Source organism: Rhipicephalus microplus, chromosome 8 (assembly GCF_043290135.1).
Source record: "Rhipicephalus microplus isolate Deutch F79 chromosome 8, USDA_Rmic, whole genome shotgun sequence".
In the NCBI taxonomy this organism is placed as follows: Eukaryota; Metazoa; Arthropoda; class Arachnida; order Ixodida; family Ixodidae; genus Rhipicephalus; species Rhipicephalus microplus.
The window spans coordinates 78,239,178-78,257,950 of NC_134707.1; the positions used below are offsets into that span (position 1 = coordinate 78,239,178).

The window sequence follows — 18,773 nt, forward strand, 5'->3', positions numbered from 1 at the left end:
TTCGGGACCGATTCGGTTTCTTCCACAAGGGATGACTGTATTCATCGTGGAAGCATTTCCCAGTCTTAATCCACAATGGTGCCAGCTTCCTCTTTCCCTCACATTTCAAAGGCCGTGAACATACACTGATGATTGATATGTGGCGTTTGAGGTGCCAAAGCCACCATATGATTATGAGAGATGCCGTAGTGGAGGGCTCAGTAAATTTTGATCACTTGGGGTTTTTAATGTGCGCACAAATCTGAGCACACAGGCCTACAGCATTTTTGCCTCCATCGAAAATTCAGCCGCTGCAGCCGGGACTGGATCCTGCGACTTGCAGGTAAGCAGCCAAGTACCTTAGCCACTAAACCACCGCGGCAGGAGGTGAACCTACACAGATGCGAGTGTTTCTATGGGCCGATTCACAACATTGGACTCTCTACAAACTTCGCTGAAGCCATTGTAACCTCCTAAATTATGAAAGTTGTATGCTAGTATGTATTTTGCATGAGCTCTTTCCTCTTAGATCACACATTCATAGGTGGCATCAAATATGGCAACAAAAATTAAATTTTGTAAAACAATATTAACATATCAGCAAAGTCAAACTTACGCTCTTGTTGAGATCCTCGAGTTGATGCTGAATACTCTTGTACTGGGCCAGCAAATCCTCGTACGATGGGTCATTTGTGACGGAGCTCTGTAGGAACTTGGGTTGGGATTCTGGGTATTCACGTCAGTCAAGGAACTTCAAAAACATGATTTGATAGACATGTTAACCGTGCTTCCCCGTTCCATGCTGAACACCAAGTGTTCGTTTGTCACATCAACGTATGAAAATTGGCCAACTGTATTTCTAGTGGACCAACTCTTGACAATTGCAAAAGCGATTCACCGTAAACCATGCACAAGCTAAGCTTCCAAGTTTTCCAATAATAATGTTGCATCATCAAAGGAACTTGTTACTGTTTACTCAAAAGCAAATGAAATACAAATTTCAAAATGCTGATACAACATCCTCAGACTCAAATGTCATTCAGAGACGACAATATTACATGTACAGAAGGAAACACTGTCAAAAGGGAACGCTGGTGAACTGGGCATGCCCGAATTTCACCCTCTCATAACAGAAATGTCGCACAGATCTGCTGCAGATAGCTTTTAGTTGGCATATCTAGCTCGCATGTGCATGGACATTTGTCCCTGGCAAGGAATGGTCGAACAAAAGTGCCACACTAGTTCAACCTCAACCGCTTGTCAATAAACTGTGAGGTCTGCAGCCAAATTCCATCTCTTTCTAGCCACGTTTGCTCTTCAAATATAGCTATTTAATTTGCATAAGCTGAAACAAAAGCTGTACAGCATGGAGCAGATATATCAGGCAGCTCAGCTGCAAGGCAACATTACGATGTTATGCAGTGACGCATACTAAAAATACAAAGCTGCCATTTCAACTCTTTTGCTACCGCGGGAAAAGGGGTCGTTTTAATAAGCGAAAAAAATTTTTGGCAGCTAGGTATTAATGGCCTATTTACATTCTTTGGTACAAAACTGTAGCTGAAAGAATGTTCTGTGCAATAACAAAAATGTTGCATATGTATTTATTACACACATTGAAAAAAATTTATAATGAGAAGTTTATATAGTGGTTATACAATGAAAGGAGGATAACTTAAAAAATAATGAAGTTTAATATATTTCATGATATACAATTTGAAACTTCTTATGGTGCAAGAAGGTTGTATAGATTTAAAAAATTATTGTAAAGAACTGTTCTTCCCACAAAAAAGAAAGTTAGTGAGGGTGCAGCAATATATGGGTTATCCTGTGCAGCTTGCTGCCGCGGACAAGGTCTGTGCTCAGAGTTCATGGCACTTGAAAAAGCAAGGAACAACAACAACAAAAAAAAAAACTGCTTCAGGACATAATTTTTGAAATATTGAGGCCTGAACATAACTCTGAGGTATTTCAGTATAGATGAAGGTCAGGTAATTCAACATTTGCCATGTACATGAGGATTTCAATGCACTTCATCACTTGATCGAGACTGAAGTTCTTCCACGGATCCTCTCTTTCTGCGTATGTGTGCCCCTCAAAGTATGCCTTCACGCATATTTGTTGGTGTAGTCGCAGATCGTGCTAGTCAGCTGCGCAGTGAAAGACAGCTAGAAAAAAATCGACGGTCTGAACTAAGTGGCGTGCCCTACTCTGGAGCGCACCTAAGACTTCGACTCCTAGGCTTCATCTCGAAAGAAACTGCACACGGTTAATAAATTCTAGCAAGGAATAATTTCCGTAGGAAGTTGAGACCTTCAAAATGAGTAAAATTGCTGTGAGTACACGCTCCCCCACCCGCAACTACAAATTAGACAACAAAAAGTGCGCCACACAAACAACCGACACTCGCTCGATGTTGCAGCTTGACTTGACGCATTCTCATTATCAGTGCTAAAATTCGATGTGTCAAAATTTTCTCCAGGCTCACTGCTGCTGATTTCATCCTCGAAATCTGCTGTTCATGCGCTCGATTCGCAAGAAACATGTCTTTTCTGAACATCCACATCGCAAACGATGCCATGACTGGCGCACTTGCACGACAACTTGTAACTTTAAGCGGCGAGGAAAAACTTCCCTAAAGCAAAAAACAACCGTAACATAGCAGTTCTTGTTTGTTTCCCACTTTCTTACCTAAATGGCATTAGACGCCCACAAACAACACGAGTGCACGATAATTTAAACTTGAAATGCATAATTCAAATTGAACGATTTCTATAGGCACGGTAGCAAAAAAGTTAATGGGACATAGTGGGCCTCCAAAAAAATACATTTTTTTTATTTGAGGATGGGTTTCACAGACAACTAGAGTAGCTTCACGGAGTTCCTGCAGTTTTCGGACCCCTACTTCAGAACCACTGTTCTAGGGAGAAGTTTCTAGAAAGCACTGAATGAACCAATGACGCATTAAGTAGCACATTTTCAGGACGCATACTTTAAATGGAGGTATTCACTCAAGAAAACATGCTCTATAGATTCGTTTCGGCTACTACACGGCCTCGATTCCATAAATGCAAATGCAACATTTTGCCAAAGGTGAACAGTTGGGACAATATGTGAATACGTGTTCAGCAACCTGGATATCATGATTTCTCCAACAGATAATTTACAGCTCATCTAGGAATCCGTTCGAGAAGAAATGAGAATTTTTCACTGTGAGAACTTAATTTTTCCTGCTGTTCCTTCACAATTCCACTGTTCATCGTTACTTATGGCCATGGAGGGTATATGGTTGTACAGGGAGATAGAAATGAAGTTTTTTTAGTTGTCCCCTCATTATGTAAAAATTTATTAGTTAATTGGTTTCGCGAGCTACCCACACATGAAAGTTATGTCAAACTATAAGGAGCGATACCTGACAATGTATGCTTACATTTGATTTTCTATGCATTTCGTGGCTTCAAAAACAGGGAAGGCTCGATTAGTCATTTGAGTTAGGATCAAGAGAGTGTTACAGTAAGGCGTGAAATTCAGTACAAGCGATTGCTGGATGTCTCCGCTAGCCCAATATCAACAGAGCAGTAGAAAAATGAACTGTGCAAAGTGATAACAGAAATGCTTACAAAATGTTCTGTCCCCTGCAGCCACATTCAAAGTTGCTCACTTGAAATAATCGCAACGTTCATATTAGCCCGAAAGGCTCAGGTCCCTAAATTTGTCTCTCTCTTCTTTTTTTAAGTACCCACAAGCACCGAAGCCCCACCGACAAATTTCATTGCCTAATGCTCGTTTTCAGCAGCCATGTTGTTCCCAACACTTTTTCAAGCCCTGGTGAAACGCGTGCCCTACTTACTAATGATTGGGCATTGGCAACTGAAGAAAGACGCTTCGTGATAACGTGCGCTGAAGTATGCTTTGCCTCAAGTACTTACTATTTATCTTTCTAGCGGATACCCATTTTCTAGACCGTAAAAAATACCACTAAAATCTGAGGAGGAAATGTGATCTGTCTGTGAAACATCATGGCTCGTTAACTGGAGGTAGGAGCGCGAGGCAGCGTCACCGCCTGAATTGATTTTCGACGACGAACCTGGTCTTGTAAATCTTCCAGATAATGGCGACAGACACCGGCTGCGAGTGAGAGAGGGCTGGAAGAGGGGGCAGTTGTCCGTGCTCAGGTAAAAGGGAAAAATCTGGGGACCTTAGATAATGCCATGCATCATTTCGTACATAGCAAGTCAATGCTGCAAAAGCTACACAAGTTACGCAGCTGTCGAAGTAATGCTCGGCGCATCTCTCAAAGTAGCAGCTTTGCTCCAGTTCGGAGGTGCCTTTTTAGGAATTAGCTATTTCCCATATCATAAATGTTTTAAGGGCTACAACTTGCAAGTTAGTTAGAATTGTGGAACATGAGTGCTTCTAATATACATGAGGAAATGTCCCGGTCATGAAAAGAAATGATTGGTTATGGCCACTAGATATGTTGCTCTGTTCATTATGTACTAAGAAGAAAAAAAAATTTCCAATACTCAATATGTAGTTTCCTTTCGTGACCTAATGGTAAAGCAACATATTGTATCTCCTTCCTGAACTTGTACACCACCCGATAACATATCCCGACAGTTTCAATTTAATGTGAAATAACTATCAACTAGACTTCTCACAATGCCACATCTGAAATAAACAAACATACATGTCTACCTGCAACAGACATACATGTCTACCTGTAATTACACGCACATCAAAATGCTGCCGCCACGGCAGCGAATCGACCCCACGGCTTCCGACGGAATCATAAGCACGGTAAAGGACTGGGGACAGTACGGGATTAATTTATCGCAAAAGCAACCGCGCGCGACGGATGCGTGGCAGAGATTACGTGTGACACGACGTGGCACTTGATCGTTCGCGTGTCCAGCACACCACAACGCGAAAGAAAAACAAACAAAACGATCACCGAGGCTATACCACAGCGGTCGTCAGCGACCCTGGCCGCCAATGGAATACTGACCTCTCAGTCGAGTCTCACCGTTTCGGACTCGTTGCGAACAACACAAACGACAACGTTGCATCATAGCGCTCATCATGACGTACCGACGCAAACACTGAGCATTAACGTGAAAACACACACTGCCCCAGCTGCAACTGGGAGTGAAGAGGTGTGACGCAGCCCCGCGAAACAATAGATCGCTGCGTAATTGAAGACATGCAGACAATGAATTTCAATAGCTGATTGATCGCACCATCACCAGCAAGCGCAGTAGGATACGGTTTTTCCTCGCACTCCCAGAGTGTGAAATGGGCGGCGGCGGACTCCGCTCGGGTCGCGGCCGCTGCGAAAACGGTGGCTGGAAGCGGCCGTGAGAAGAAGAAGACGCTGTCGAGCTCTCGACGTCCCGACTGAAGTGGCCCGAGGAAGACCTGCGGAACCACGAGTAGTGGTCGAGGTGCGACGAGGACCTCCGGCCTCCGCACCGATCGTCGCCACCACTAGTCCTGCCAGAGTCGTGCGACGCCACGAACGACGGCAGAGACGCACGACCGCGACTTGGCGCCAGAGGTCGACTGGCAACGGCCGACCGCAAGCCACCGCCAAAGGGAGGACGAGAGTGACCCCCGCTGTTGCGGTCGTAGTGACCGCTGGGCGGGTTGAAGACGGACAGGGGCTTCTTGTAGTAGCGAGCCGTCGAGTTGTTGTTGACTCGGCTTCGACTCTTGTGCGGATGGGAGGGTGGAGCGGCGCGAGACGGCGAAGACGACACCTCGATGCCGAACGGTTTGGCCGGAGGCCTAGGCACAGCGGCGGTCCTCGCATCGTAGTCGCCCAACTCTTCGGCGTCGTCGCTTATCTCGCCTTCTTCGAGCTCGCAGTTCGGCGATATGGAAGTCATGGTTGCGGCTCCGCGAGCTCGGGGCGTAAATAAAGGAGGCCCGGCAAAAATCGCGTTATCAAAAATTGAGGAAGCACCAGCAATTACGGCAGACTGGCGTAGGCGCCGCCATTTGTGAAATTACGAGGCGCGTTCGCGTTTCTGCCGCCAGGCAGCGCCTCCGCTCAATGAAAAAACGTGCGTCACGCGGCTGCTGACACGTTGAAGCAAGTCGGCATCAGTCACAAAATAGCGGGATTTTCGAAATCATACTTTGGAAAAACACAACTGGGACCAGACTATAGCTATTCACACAGGAATAGCTAGAAATAGTAGAAAACTTAGGTACGCACAACAACGCGTAATGTTCTCTTTTTTCTTTTTTCGTAGGTTTAGTTGCTATGCTCTCTGAAACGATAGCATTGCGGCAAGGTGTTGTCCGTTGTTTGCACGCGTGCAGCCATCATTGCCGTGTACGTCAAAAGATTCAGGACTGTACAGAGTATTTCGCCGCGCAGCATAGATATGCCACTGTTGTAACTAGAATGTACATTCATATTTGCAGACTTAGGCCGGCGCTATCAGGAGCAGGCTCATACCACACAAAATGTCGAGTGATATGTTCACTATAGTGATCAAGAAATGAACTCCGGTCTTGAGCACAGTGCACCATAATCAATTTCTCAGAAGGACTGCCAGTGCCTCAGGAGGACTGCCAGCGGAAGCAACACGATTTTATTTACGCTGTATTGTGCACCATCCATGCCTCTATGTTGTTTGTTTCGGGCATTCTGATGCGAATCGCTGTAATTTCACTGCTTGCATCAACTCCTTCGCCTTCATTCATGCTTGCGGTATGGGATCGCAATGTTCAGAAGCTAACAGCCTCCCGTAGGGACGCATTCACTAACGCGAGAGGTTTCGCGCACAGATTAAGATACTGGGCGAGCGCAACCTTACTGGCACCTGTAGGGAAGCGGCGGAAATGTATACCCGCCAATCTTTCCGCTAGGGGAGAAACAAGCGCTGATGTTTTAGGCAGAATTTTACCAGGCGACGTGCAACGTCGCTAAAGGTCTTCTTTCTCTTATGGAGGCGGAAATGTCGAGGCCCATGTGCTCAGATTTGGGTGCACGTTAAAGAACCCCAGGTGGTCGAAATTTCCGGAGCCCTCCACTACGGCGTCTCATAATCAAATGGTGGTTTTGGGACGTTAAACCCCACATATCAATCAATCAAGGTCTTCTTTCTCGTATGCAGCGTCACTGCCCGAACTTTGCTGAGCGCGTTGCTTCATACCAATGCAAAGGTGCCCTCTTGAAATCAGTGCTGTATGAAAATGCATTCCAAAGAACGACGTTCCAGGAACCAGTTACTTTTTGGAGGAACGAAGAAACGACACCGTTATGTGAAGGATCGGTGGAACTGTAACGGCAACGCGCTACGTTTACGTAAGAACGGCAAATTAGGTAACGGCGTTCATTTCCTCGGCTTTGAACGCACGCAGCATATAATGCAGGACAGAGCGGATTGGCGACTGCGTGAGGGGCGATGACGAAACCGACCACTTGTGGGAAGAGCATTTGATTACTTTTCCTACTAGTATGATCCATTCTGACCGCAATAAAGGACCGATAGGAAGTGTAGGAGTGTTGACACACCGTGGAGAGTTTTTACTGGACATTGATAATGATCGAACTCCATTGTGAGCTGCTGCCAGGAAAGATCGCACTATTTGTTACCTCGAGGACTTGTCTGCTTGGCTAACTCATAAGTATACTTGTGTGTGTGTGTGTTTGTTTGTGTGTGCGTGTGCCTGCGTGCGTGCGCATTCTGGCGGTTCTGCAACGCGTGCACATGACCCTGTCCACATAGTCGAAACACTTGCGCGGGATTTCATCGAGTCTCTGAAAAGTGCGAATTATCGTCGCGAAACTGGTTAATCGCGCATAGGACAGAGGAACCAATCACGACGCTTGAGGCACAGTAAAGCACCGATGTACTAAACACCATAATCCGCGCCGTGACTTTCCACTGCTCATGAATGGTCTAGAGCCCAAACATAACAATGACAAAGCTACACTTCGGAACTCTATCCCTTGGAAATGAGCCCTTTTGCCGCGTGCAGCGTATGCTTCGGACGTTTACATATGTTTTATGTTCAAGCACTTACGGTGTGCAACGCGTCGAACTATAGTCGGAGTGTTTTTCTCGTCATGTGTACTTCCGCTACTCCGAGGTTCAATCGTCTCTTTAGAATCCCGTATATACCGCCGGCAAGAAACATATCTTTTGACACCCGGGTACATGGATTGCAGGGAAGAGGACCGAAACGTAATGGAAGTGGGTGCGGCAGCGGCGCCTGTCCGGTGCCTGCAGTGGTTGCGTTTGGCCAGGCATCTATATTTGACATTCCAGTTATCACCGTGGCTATCAGTCCATAGTTTTTTTTATTGTCATTCATTTCAACATCCACCCACACCGATAACGACTGTCATGCAATGAACCATACAAGTACATCCAGCGACACATTCTTGTTGCACCCGCGGAACCTGCCCTCACTTTACTACCTCGATCGACATTACTCTTATTTGTGTGACAGCATGACAGAACCCTGTAGCGTTTGATGGAGCGGCTTTTCAACGATACCAATCAATTGCTAACGACAAAACAAAGCTGGTCTGTCGTATACCAACTTTGAGATGGAACTCTTGCTTAGTGTGGACATGTACTTGTATCCTGGACATTACTTCATATATATACTCAGACTGCAATATTGAATCAGCTCTCATTCAATTCATACGTATTATTTTTCTCGCTGTGGTTTTCTGTGCATGAAGCTTATTCATATTGGTGCACGTGTGGCAATTTCTTCACGAAAAAAAAAAAAATCTTCCACGACACTTGAGATTCGCTTTCAATAGTGTATATATAGAATGCGATAGCGTAATCAGGCTCTATAGATGACGCCTTCTCAGTCGCTAGCGTGACTTCGGTTCACGGTGTATGATTCAACTATGCTGCATGGGGAAAGAACGTTAGCACGCGTAAAATGAACTGTTTCAAACAATTTTTTTAGAATGCCTAATGGAAGTACAGTTGCGAAGTGGCCACTGCCTTTCTTTTGCGAATTAGGGAGTAGTCCACTATACGCGTCGGTGAGACAAACGCGAACCTAAGCAGCTGTTGACTTTGAGCGCTTTGTAATGGGTGGGTGGGCCTCTAATGCCCCTGTCACACGGCCACCACCAAACTTCGTTGAACACCGTCAACGTAAATCCCTAGGGGGTTTGACGGAGAAGGAGTTGTGGCTGTGTCACACGGCAATGACAAGGTTGTAAAAGTTGCCGCGAGGGGGCTCAGCTGGCGCTGTTTGATTTTCAGGAAAGTATTCTAATTTCATTCCTATTGATTTTTTGTGAATCCTCGTTATGCGGATTTTACCAAAAAGCACTAATAAGTAGGTATGCGACTAACAAACCATTAAACTAATTTCAAATAAAAACGCATTTGCTAAATGTAGCAATGCTGCTAGTGACGCTGGCCACATTGTGCTTTTAGTTGTTTTGTTGCCTGTGTACATGCCCGGTACGAAAGTTCTTATGCTTCCTTGCCTCGTGAGCGCACATTTTGTGTTCTTCAGCCATGAGTGACACAGCGGACGACGTAAAGAAGTGGTACGATATTGCGCTGGTAATGACGTTGATCGGCTGGCGCCGGCCGGCCCGGCTATATCGCGACTCGCGAGGCACGGTGTGTGTAGGGCATCGGTGTTGAGAGTAAGTGAACTCTGGCGGGCGTAAATATATGTAAGCAAACACGCGTTGTGAATGAGTACTACAACGAAAGAACGTTTAATATTGCTAAAATGTAATATTCTTTCACTGCGGCCACTTAGTGCTCGAAATTTTCCTCTGACCTCTAGACTGCTGGGGACGAGAGTACCTCGTTTCGCTGCGAAGGGAGATCGTTGAACGTCCTTTGCGAAATGCTCCATTCACCTTCGTTTGCGTAAGGGTGGCCGTGTGACACCGACCGCATCTTCGTTGTCGTAAGGACGAGGGAGTTAAACGGTTTTCACGGGTGCCCGTGTGACAGGGGTACAAAACACCCGCTCGTTGCGCAATTCTAAAGCACGCCTGGCGTGATTGTACGCTGCTGCCGTGCATCACTATACGTAAACGTTGAGAACTTTTCGTCTATAATTAGATGATATTTGAACATTTCTTTTAGGAGCGAAGCTCCTTAAGGCATGGGCTGTGCGTCCCCTGTATGTAGCCACCTCTCGTTCAGTTCTTGCAGTGTTCGCTAGATGGCGGTACTTGTAGCTGACGGCATTAAGTATTACGCTAGCCACCGCCCGATCTAAAGGGTACAGCCATATCCATCCGTCCATCCATCCATCCATCCGTCCGTCCGTCCGTCCGTCCATCCATCCATACATCCATCCATCCATCCATCCATCCATCCATCCATCCATCCATCCATCCATCCATCCATCCATCCATCCATCCATCCATCCATCCAAAAGATGCAAGATGTTATAAACTAGACGGCGGTACGTGTAGTTGATTATGAAAGATGTGAGGTGTTATAAAATAGGAATGATGCCACATATGGCGCGTGTCATCGTTCGATATAGTGCAGCGACGTACGCTAGGGGGAGCGTTGCAATAAAATCGAGTGGGCGAAATGTACGGAGGATTCATGGTTTACCAGGTTTACCTCCGGAGCTTCGCCCACTCATCATCATTCACTTCGTGGATGTGGCGGCACTTTTCTGAAGCTGTTTCAAGCAGTTACCTGACTGTTTGATAGAACATATGCTTGATATACGCAGAGTGCGTGGATTCAATTTGCACTCAAACTGTTTTTAATTATTTGTTTACTTGTATTTATCTCGAATTTTCACTTATGGGCAACCCTAACTTTTCACTCAGAACTAGCAATTAAATTAACGCAGCCACCGGCACCAGAACTTCAGTGATATAAGCTCTGTAACGCTATCATGTTAATATGCGAAGTGCAGCATTCTGACTGCGCATTTGATGACTGATGTAGAAAGTGCCATGTCTCTTGCACTTGTAATAGACGAGCACTAAAGTTGTAGTTCGACTTATTTGCAGGATGGCTGGTGACCTATATAACGTTCGTTTATAGGGTTGTACCCTTACAATCGTTCTATCAACATGTAACCTTCCACCGCCGTTGTTAAATGCGCAAAATATGCGTAGTGCCAAATTAATATTAAACTTTTCACTTCATTTGGCCGCAATACCATCTGGCACTATATTTTGATCAAAAACTTAAATGAAACGTTAATGTAACGACATAGTTCCAATTTGCGAAATGTAACAGTAACGAGAGAAAGAGAGGTAAACTTTATTGATTTCCGGCAGATTACTGGGCTTGGCTCCCACCTATAAGCTAACAGGAAGACCACATCTCCCAGCAGCTTCCTTGGCCTGGTGGATCGCGCCAATTTGCTTGTCCTGGCCAGAACTGAGCAGCGCCGTCCGCCAACGCGCCCGAAGGTCTTCATTGGAGGCCGTGACCCCAGAATTTGTGATTAATGCTGGACATTCCCATATGATATGGCCTCTGGTGGTATAGTACTGGCAGAGATTGGAACTTCAGACGTCGGAATATATGTGGTGCAGGATGACGGGGCTCGTGTGCGTGTTTGTAGCTGCGGTTATTGAACGGTCTAGGCCCGATTTAGCTTGAGGTGCAGAGTGGATCAGGGCACAAAGCGGGACTAAGGTTATCATAGTTGAAATGAAGAAGAAGTGGACATGGGCCGGGCATGTAGCGCGTAGGCAGGATAACCGCTGGTCATTAAGGGTAATAGGCTAGATTTCCAGAGAACAAAAGTGACTTAGGGGGAGACAGAAAGTTAGGTGGCGGATGAGATTAAGAGGATTGCGGGTATAAAGTGACAGCAGCAAGCACAGGACCCAGTTGACTGGTGGAACATGGGAGAGGCCTTTGTCCTGCAGTGAACGTAGTCAGGCTGATGATGATGATGTGGAGGGCAGTCGATAGTGCTGAGTTATGTTCCTTTCGAACTTATGGAACTTGTAACGGGAACTCATTCTAAAATTGTGAAGGAACGAGCCTTTATTCCTGTTTAAGAGGAACGTGTACGGCACTGGTGTGAAGTTCGTCGGAGTGGTAAAACTCCACAGTTCTCGTCAAAAGAATTCGAGTAGACGTATACAACTTTACCGCTGCCCCGATTTCCAACAGTCAAACGGAGAAGGGAAACGTGCAGTGAGAATAGTAGAGTAACTGTGCAGGAAGAATTTTGACGATCACATGGCTCTTTTTATGTGTACAGCCGAAGCCACTTCCTTGTAGAGCGTGCGAGCAGCCGGTTTTCGCTTAGGTTTCCGAAGAGTGCCTCGATGCGCTCGTTCGCCTCCGCTCCACGGGGCGACACCTTGAGGCAGTTTCGGGCTCTCACGTGTTGAGTCGGGAGTATACATGCATGGCCTAGTAGTCGGACTGATTGAGTCAGGGCCCGAAGTTGCCTCAACGTGTCGCCCCACCGAGCAGAAACCGACTGCTTGCGCGATCTAGAAAGGCGTGGTCGCGGAACCATGCAGGTACATTCTTGGCTCCACAAGTTTCAGCCTCGCTCAACCTTTGAAAAGTCGCTGCCTGTCCATGCGTGTCAGGAGAACCATATAATCTCGAGTCAGCCGGCGCACAAGTTTTCTAAAGAACGTGATAATACCACCACAGTCTCTAACCATGAAAGGTGCACCTGCAGATTCTCGGCGTGCTTATCGTGTACGGAGTTGTGGGCGTCTGCGATGCCACGTTGCGGAAGCAACCAACGGTATATAATGTCGCGCCATTCGTTGCCTGCTTGTGCCATTTAGTGTTCCTATCAGGACACTTGGTCCGGGAGCGTCGTCAAGCGTTGGGGAAGGCGTATAGACATTCGACGGGACGGGAGAGCCGCTGAGTTGCGATGCCGAGTAGAGTGGCGTTATACCTGGTCGTGAGGCTCCTCGAACTTGCGCGCCTTTCTTACTATGAGCTCAGTACCCGATGTCTATTTACACCGGAACTTCACACCGCGGTCCTCGGTAGACGCAATCGGGACGACGTATCTGTATGCCTGAGAGAGTGGACTTATTATAATCACCATTTACATCTTGTAAAAGGGTGGATGTAGTGTAGAGGGTGCGTTTACTGTTACTAACGCCACTAAGGGTTGATCACACTACTGTCATTCGTCCGCCATGTTGTTTGGTTGGTCGTGTATGCAATCGGTTCAAGTACCTTGCCCTCCACGTCGTATCTAGCAACATGTGACAACATGCCACGCCACATGCATTACAGCATATGACGCAGCTGTTGCTCCGCTCGCTACAGTTTGGACACGTGAAAAAATAGCACGTCCAACTGTTCATGGCACGTGACACCGGCCTCTTTCGGGGCTTATACGTCAATGGTGTCATCGCATTCTTTGCACTTGACAATGAGAAAACGTACGCGCTTAAGAGAGCAGTTGCCCTTGAACTTTATTACGAATACATATATCAGAAAGGAGAATGGTGGTTGCATGGTAGATGTATAACACAGCTGAAACGACAAGATGGCTTGCACGCAATGTTCATCGAACCTTGTAGTTCAGTGTCCGTCTCTTTGACATGATGCCTCTGCAGTGGTAAGTGCCGCAAGCTGTCTCAGTAACAATCGCGTCGAATGAGCCATATGCTAGATAATGATAGCGCTAAAGAGCGCCTACCTAGATAAGTTTCAACGCACGAATGTACTCTGTGCATGGCAGTGTTCAAAGGCGTCCCACCGGAGTAGTCGTTCGGGCTGGGGTAGCCGACCTGACGCACCGAGTGAAAAACCAGAATTAACTTTAGTTGATCCTCATGCTTTTTCTATGTCCTTCGCTCTTTTTACTCCCTCCCGTGTCTGAACAACTGAATCGTATGGTGCAAGCCTCCCCTCCCCCCTCCATCTCCATTTGATAGGGATCCGCAGTAATGGGATGGATCGCTGCTCAGAAAGTCATCGCAAGAAGTCGACACCTGGGTCGTTAATAACGTGAAATTTTTTTTTCACTTAGTTACTTTCCATGTTTACCATCTATCACTCACATCCGCCTCGAGCAGATTCCGTCGCGGCCCACTGCCTTCAAAACAAACGGAACTAGAATAAAATCTTCACATTATCCTGGACCCGGCGTACTACCCGAACAAGCTCGATGGACAATGCGTGGACGTCTGCGTAGAGAGGCCGCTTCCATCGTCCCTCCTGTGATTCATTCAGAAGAAGTGGGTGGGAGGGTGCTGGTTGCTGATGATGTTACGCTGCCTGCCGGGCTTGCCCCCGCGGCCCCCTCTGCAGGCGGAGGTGGGGATGCAGAGGCCGTTCTTGTCGCGGATGTATCCCCTCACACAGAAGCATCCGGGCACGCACTGTGCCGTACACGCTTCGGGTGCCTGCTGGCCGCACACGGCGGGACAGGCACTGCCGCAGCTTCGGAACTCCTCGTTGCGCTTGCACTGGTCACCCTGACCGCCCACGGGTGCACACTGGTCTCGGGGCACGCAAGGGCCGTCCCTCGTGGCACGGATCAGGCCTACGGGGAGGGGATAAAGTAAAGAAAACGGATTCAGCGTTCACCGTTTTGCTGGAAAGAGGAAACAGCTTGTTTTCGTGCTGTGGCACGGTAGTACAACTCTAAAGGCTGACGTCACGGCCGTAGCACAGCGTTATTTTAGGAGGCACGCTTATTCACCACAGCCCATATGCGGACATGGTACGGTAGCAGAACTCTAAAGGCTCACTCGATGCCTTGGAAGTGCGTTTTTAAAGACGATGGTCTTTCTTGGAGACCTTCGCCGCAAAAATTTGGTCTGTCTGTCTGTCTGTCTGTCTGTCTGTCTGTCTGTCTGTCTGTCTGTCTGTCTGTCTGTCTGTCTGTCTGTCTGTCTGTCTGTCTGTCTGTCTTGTGCAATTGTCAATTAAAAAGCAATCATTGCGCATATCTGAGGTACCATAACAACACGTTAATATTATGTATGTGTACTTTTTACTACAAAACGCATACATAGGTAATTCTAAGGACCATAGCGTTTATCCCGCTGCGCTGACCATGTAACGCTAGCACGAATAGGGAAGTGTTTCCAACGTTTTGCTAAGACGACATGGTGGTGGCACCTACCCGCCGCCTTGCGTTCTACATTTTATCACATCAGAGACAGGCGCGCAGGGTGCGCGCCCCGTTTTCCAGGACAACTGCCACTTAGCGCTCATGTCTCACGTGTGACGTGACTTGATGTGCTCGTTTGCCTGCGCTGCACGCTCGAGAGACTCCAACGCAGGCCCCCAGAATACCATTCACCAATTTTCTTTTGCAGAACATCAAATAAACGTTTTGTTCACTCTCTTCAGACGCAAGACTATCGTCTTTCGACGACATTTGCAGTGTAACATGCAGATACGGGGCCAATTTTTTGAAGGGCCTATTCAACACAGCCAAGATGAGAACGTGGCACGACAGTATACGCTCTAAAGGCTGACGTCACTGCCCCAGCAGAGTGTTTTTTTAGAGGACTCACTTGTTCGCCACAGCTTCGATGGGAACATGAGACGGTTGCACAACTCTAAAGGCTCAAGTCGCTGCCTTGGCAGTGCGTTTTTCTAAAGGCTCAAGTTGCTGCTTCGGCCGTGCGTTTTTTGAAGGAAAATGGTCTACTGAACACAACAAGATGGGAACGTGGCACGACAGCACGTTGCGTTCTAAAGGCTGACGTCACTGCCTTAGCAGTGGGTTTTTTCAGGGGACACGTTAATTCACCACAGCCCGGATGGGAAGATGGTACGGCAGCGCAACTACGAATGCTGACGTCACTGCCTCCGCAATGCGTTTTTTGAGGGCACGCGCATATTCACCACTGCCCAGAGGGGAACATGGCGACACCCAGAGAGTCCTTTTTGGAAATGTGTTGAGGCTCAATTCAAAAAGTATGGGGACGTTCATTGTTATCTGAAGGCTTGAAGTAAGGAAATGTCATCGTACAAAGATTGCCCCTGGAGTCAACATTTTGGGAAGTATACAATTGACTCTCTTTCCTGAAAAAGAAAGCCTCTACGCCCAAACGATGGCTAGTGACATCGCGAGGTCTAAATGTAACAGATAAATGTCACCCGAACGGAACAGAAAATCAGTTGTATATGGAGTCGAAGTGAGAAGAACTTGCGAAGCATGGACTGTCACTGAGGCTACGTTCCGAGCAGTGTGCATCTGTTTTGTTATTATTTCCGTTGCCTTGTTCGAATACACGCTGTTATTTTATTAGTTCCACGTGATTCATCTGATGATATTGTTAAACGCTTTTGTTTATTGTGAATATCCGCCTTGTAACTATTTTTCACGTTGCAATTGTTTTTTAGGTGTTGTATATTACTGTAATGCATGCTTTTTTTGATGATGATATATGAAGTTTTTTGGCGCAAGGGCCATTTGATGGCCAAAGAGCGCCAGTTCATGGGACAACGAATGTGGACAATGATTGTGACTAGCGGCTGTATAAGGGCCATAAAATTCCTCGCGGTAAGGCGGGTAAAAACATACAAGTAATAAAATCATGACCATGCCGTGAAATGTGTGTATGGTGTGAATAGATGACAAAAGTTGGTGAAAATGTAAAACGATGGTGGACATGTATGGCATTAGCACAAGTACCTCACTCGTTCACACCCTTGCGTCCAAGGGCCGTGAGGCAAGTGCTTTCCTGTGTAGCCACCGCAGCAAAAACCTCCGTGGAGAGGTCGTGCTACGGGATGCCCGGGTATATGATATGAAAATTATGAATTTCTTTTAAAAACGCTAACAATGATTTATGACTAAAAAGCGGTTCCCTACCAACGAACATTGCAGGGTGTAAAGGTATATGTTGTCGGTAGGGTAATGGAAAATGCTGTTTTCTTAGAGTTTCTAAGTGTTTGCACTGAATTAACATGTGAAGGACTGTTAATGCTTCACCACATTTGTCACACAATGGTGGGTCGCCACCGGACAAAAGATATGTGTGTGTCGTGTATGTGTGTCCTATCCTGAGTCTCGTTAGTATTACCTCTGTATGACGTGATTCTGAAACTGGCAGCCAATGACCAAGGTGTGGCTTAATAATGTGTTGTTTGTTTTATGTGTGTGTATCCCACTTGCTCTGCCAGTAGTCCCTGAGGTTTCGTTTGAGAGACGGCTTAAAATCAAGGGCCGGGATTAATATGGGTGTAGGGGCAGTGCTTTTGTGGACGGATGCAGCGAGCTGATCCGCCCTCATGTTGCCTTGGATCTCACGGTGCCCTGGCACCCAGCACACTACAACATGTTGTTTGAGTGTGTAGAGTGTGCACAAAATGAAGTAAAGCGAGACAAGGACCGGGTTTTTTTTGTTTTTTAAGACTGTGCAGAGCCGTTACCACACTGAGGGAGTCTGTATAAATTACTGCTTTTTGTATTTGTAATTGTTTGATATGTTTAGCTGCCACAAGTATCGCGTAAGCTTCCGCTGTGAAGATACTTGTGCCTGGATGTAGAGGGCCAGCATCCGAAAAGGATGGGCCGACAGCAGCGTAGGACACAGAGGAGTTAGACTTGGAGGCATCTGTAAAGAACTGAGGACGTGTGTATTTGTGTTGAAGTTCCAGGAAGTATGTTCGGATATGGGCAATAGGTGCATGTTTTGTTACTTCTAGGAAAGACACATCGCAGTCTATAGTCTGCCATTGCCACGGTGGCGGGTATGCTACAAGAGCCATTAAACTGTGTTCAAGTGACACTCCAGTTTCTTCAGCTAGACCCTTCAGGCGAACTGAGAGGGGCTGCCTCATCGAAGGCCTGTTTTGACACAGAATGTAGCTCGACAGATCATTAATAGTAGAGTATGAGGGGTGCTTCTTGTCTACTTTCACCTTAAGAAAATATACAAAGGACATGTAAGTTCTCTGTAGATGAAGCGACCATTCATTTGACTCAACATAAAGGCTTTCTACGGGGCTGGTGCAAAAAGCACCCGTAGAAAGGCGGATGCCCAAATGGTGCACGGGGTCCAGCATCTTCAAAGCACTTTGAGTTGCAGACTGATAAACAACAGCCCCATTATCTAAGCGGGTGCGAATGAGGCTTCGATACAGATTCATGAGGCATAGCCTATCACTACCCTAAGTAGTACGTGACAACACTTTTATAACATTCATGGCTTTTAAACATTTTGTTTTTAAATACGTGATGTGAGGTACGAAGGTCAATTTGTTGTCCAAGATTCAGCCTAAGAATTTATGCTCGGCTTTGACAGACAGACGTTGCCCATTCAGTCGAATGTCAGGTTCCGAGTGCATGCCTCTCTTTCGAGAGAACAAGACACAGGTGTTTTTTTTGTGGGTTAAGTCGAAATCCGTTTTCATCTGCCCATTTGGAGACCTTGTTTAAACCCAGCTGAACCTGCCGCTCACACACTGCCAAGTTGCATGACTTGAAGCCAAGCTGGACGTCGTCGACATATGTACAATAGAACATATTGCGGGGGATGGACAAGTGCAAGGAATTCATTTTGATGAAAAAAAGTGTGCAGCTAAGTACACCACCTTGTGGCACGCCTGTTTCCCGGACAAATGTTTGGGAGAGAACACTGCCCACACGGACACGGAATGTCCGGTTTGACAGGTAACTTTTGATTATGTGAAACATTCTTCCACGCACGCCAAGGTGGGGCAGGTCTCTTAGAATTCGAAAACGCCATGTTGTATCATAAGCCTTTTCGATATCGAGGAACACAGAGAGAAAATATTGTTTATGGACGAAGGCGTCTCTGATCTGTGCCTCGATACGAACAAGGTGGTCTGTGGTGGATCTACTTTCTCGAAACCCGCACTGAAATGAGTCGAGCA

At 46.6% G+C, this 18,773-nt stretch overlaps 2 protein-coding genes across 4 annotated transcripts in view; both read right to left on the reverse strand.

The window, feature by feature from the left end:
* Positions 1 to 5,995, reverse strand: part of LOC119163850 (uncharacterized) — a 111,554-nt gene extending 105,559 nt beyond the window's left edge. For 2 of the 3 annotated variants that reach the window (XM_037415917.2, XM_075872179.1), the window contains exons 1-2: positions 5,246 to 5,995; positions 596 to 705 (exon numbers count right to left, since the gene is read on the reverse strand). In XM_037415917.2, coding sequence (XP_037271814.2) covers positions 596 to 705; positions 5,246 to 5,867 — 732 coding nt within the window. In that variant the 5' untranslated portion in view covers positions 5,868 to 5,995. Of the gene's footprint in view, positions 1 to 595; positions 706 to 4,987; positions 5,211 to 5,245 lie in introns of those variants that run through there. The other variant, XM_075872180.1, reaches the window with a different exon arrangement.
* A 7,875-nt stretch (positions 5,996 to 13,870) lies between these two features.
* Positions 13,871 to 18,773, reverse strand: part of LOC119163852 (uncharacterized) — a 29,966-nt gene continuing 25,063 nt past the window's right edge. The window contains exon 4 of the mRNA XM_037415919.2: positions 13,871 to 14,457. Within this exon, the coding sequence (XP_037271816.2) occupies positions 14,141 to 14,457 (317 nt within the window). The 3' untranslated portion in view covers positions 13,871 to 14,140. The remainder of the gene's footprint in view (positions 14,458 to 18,773) is intronic.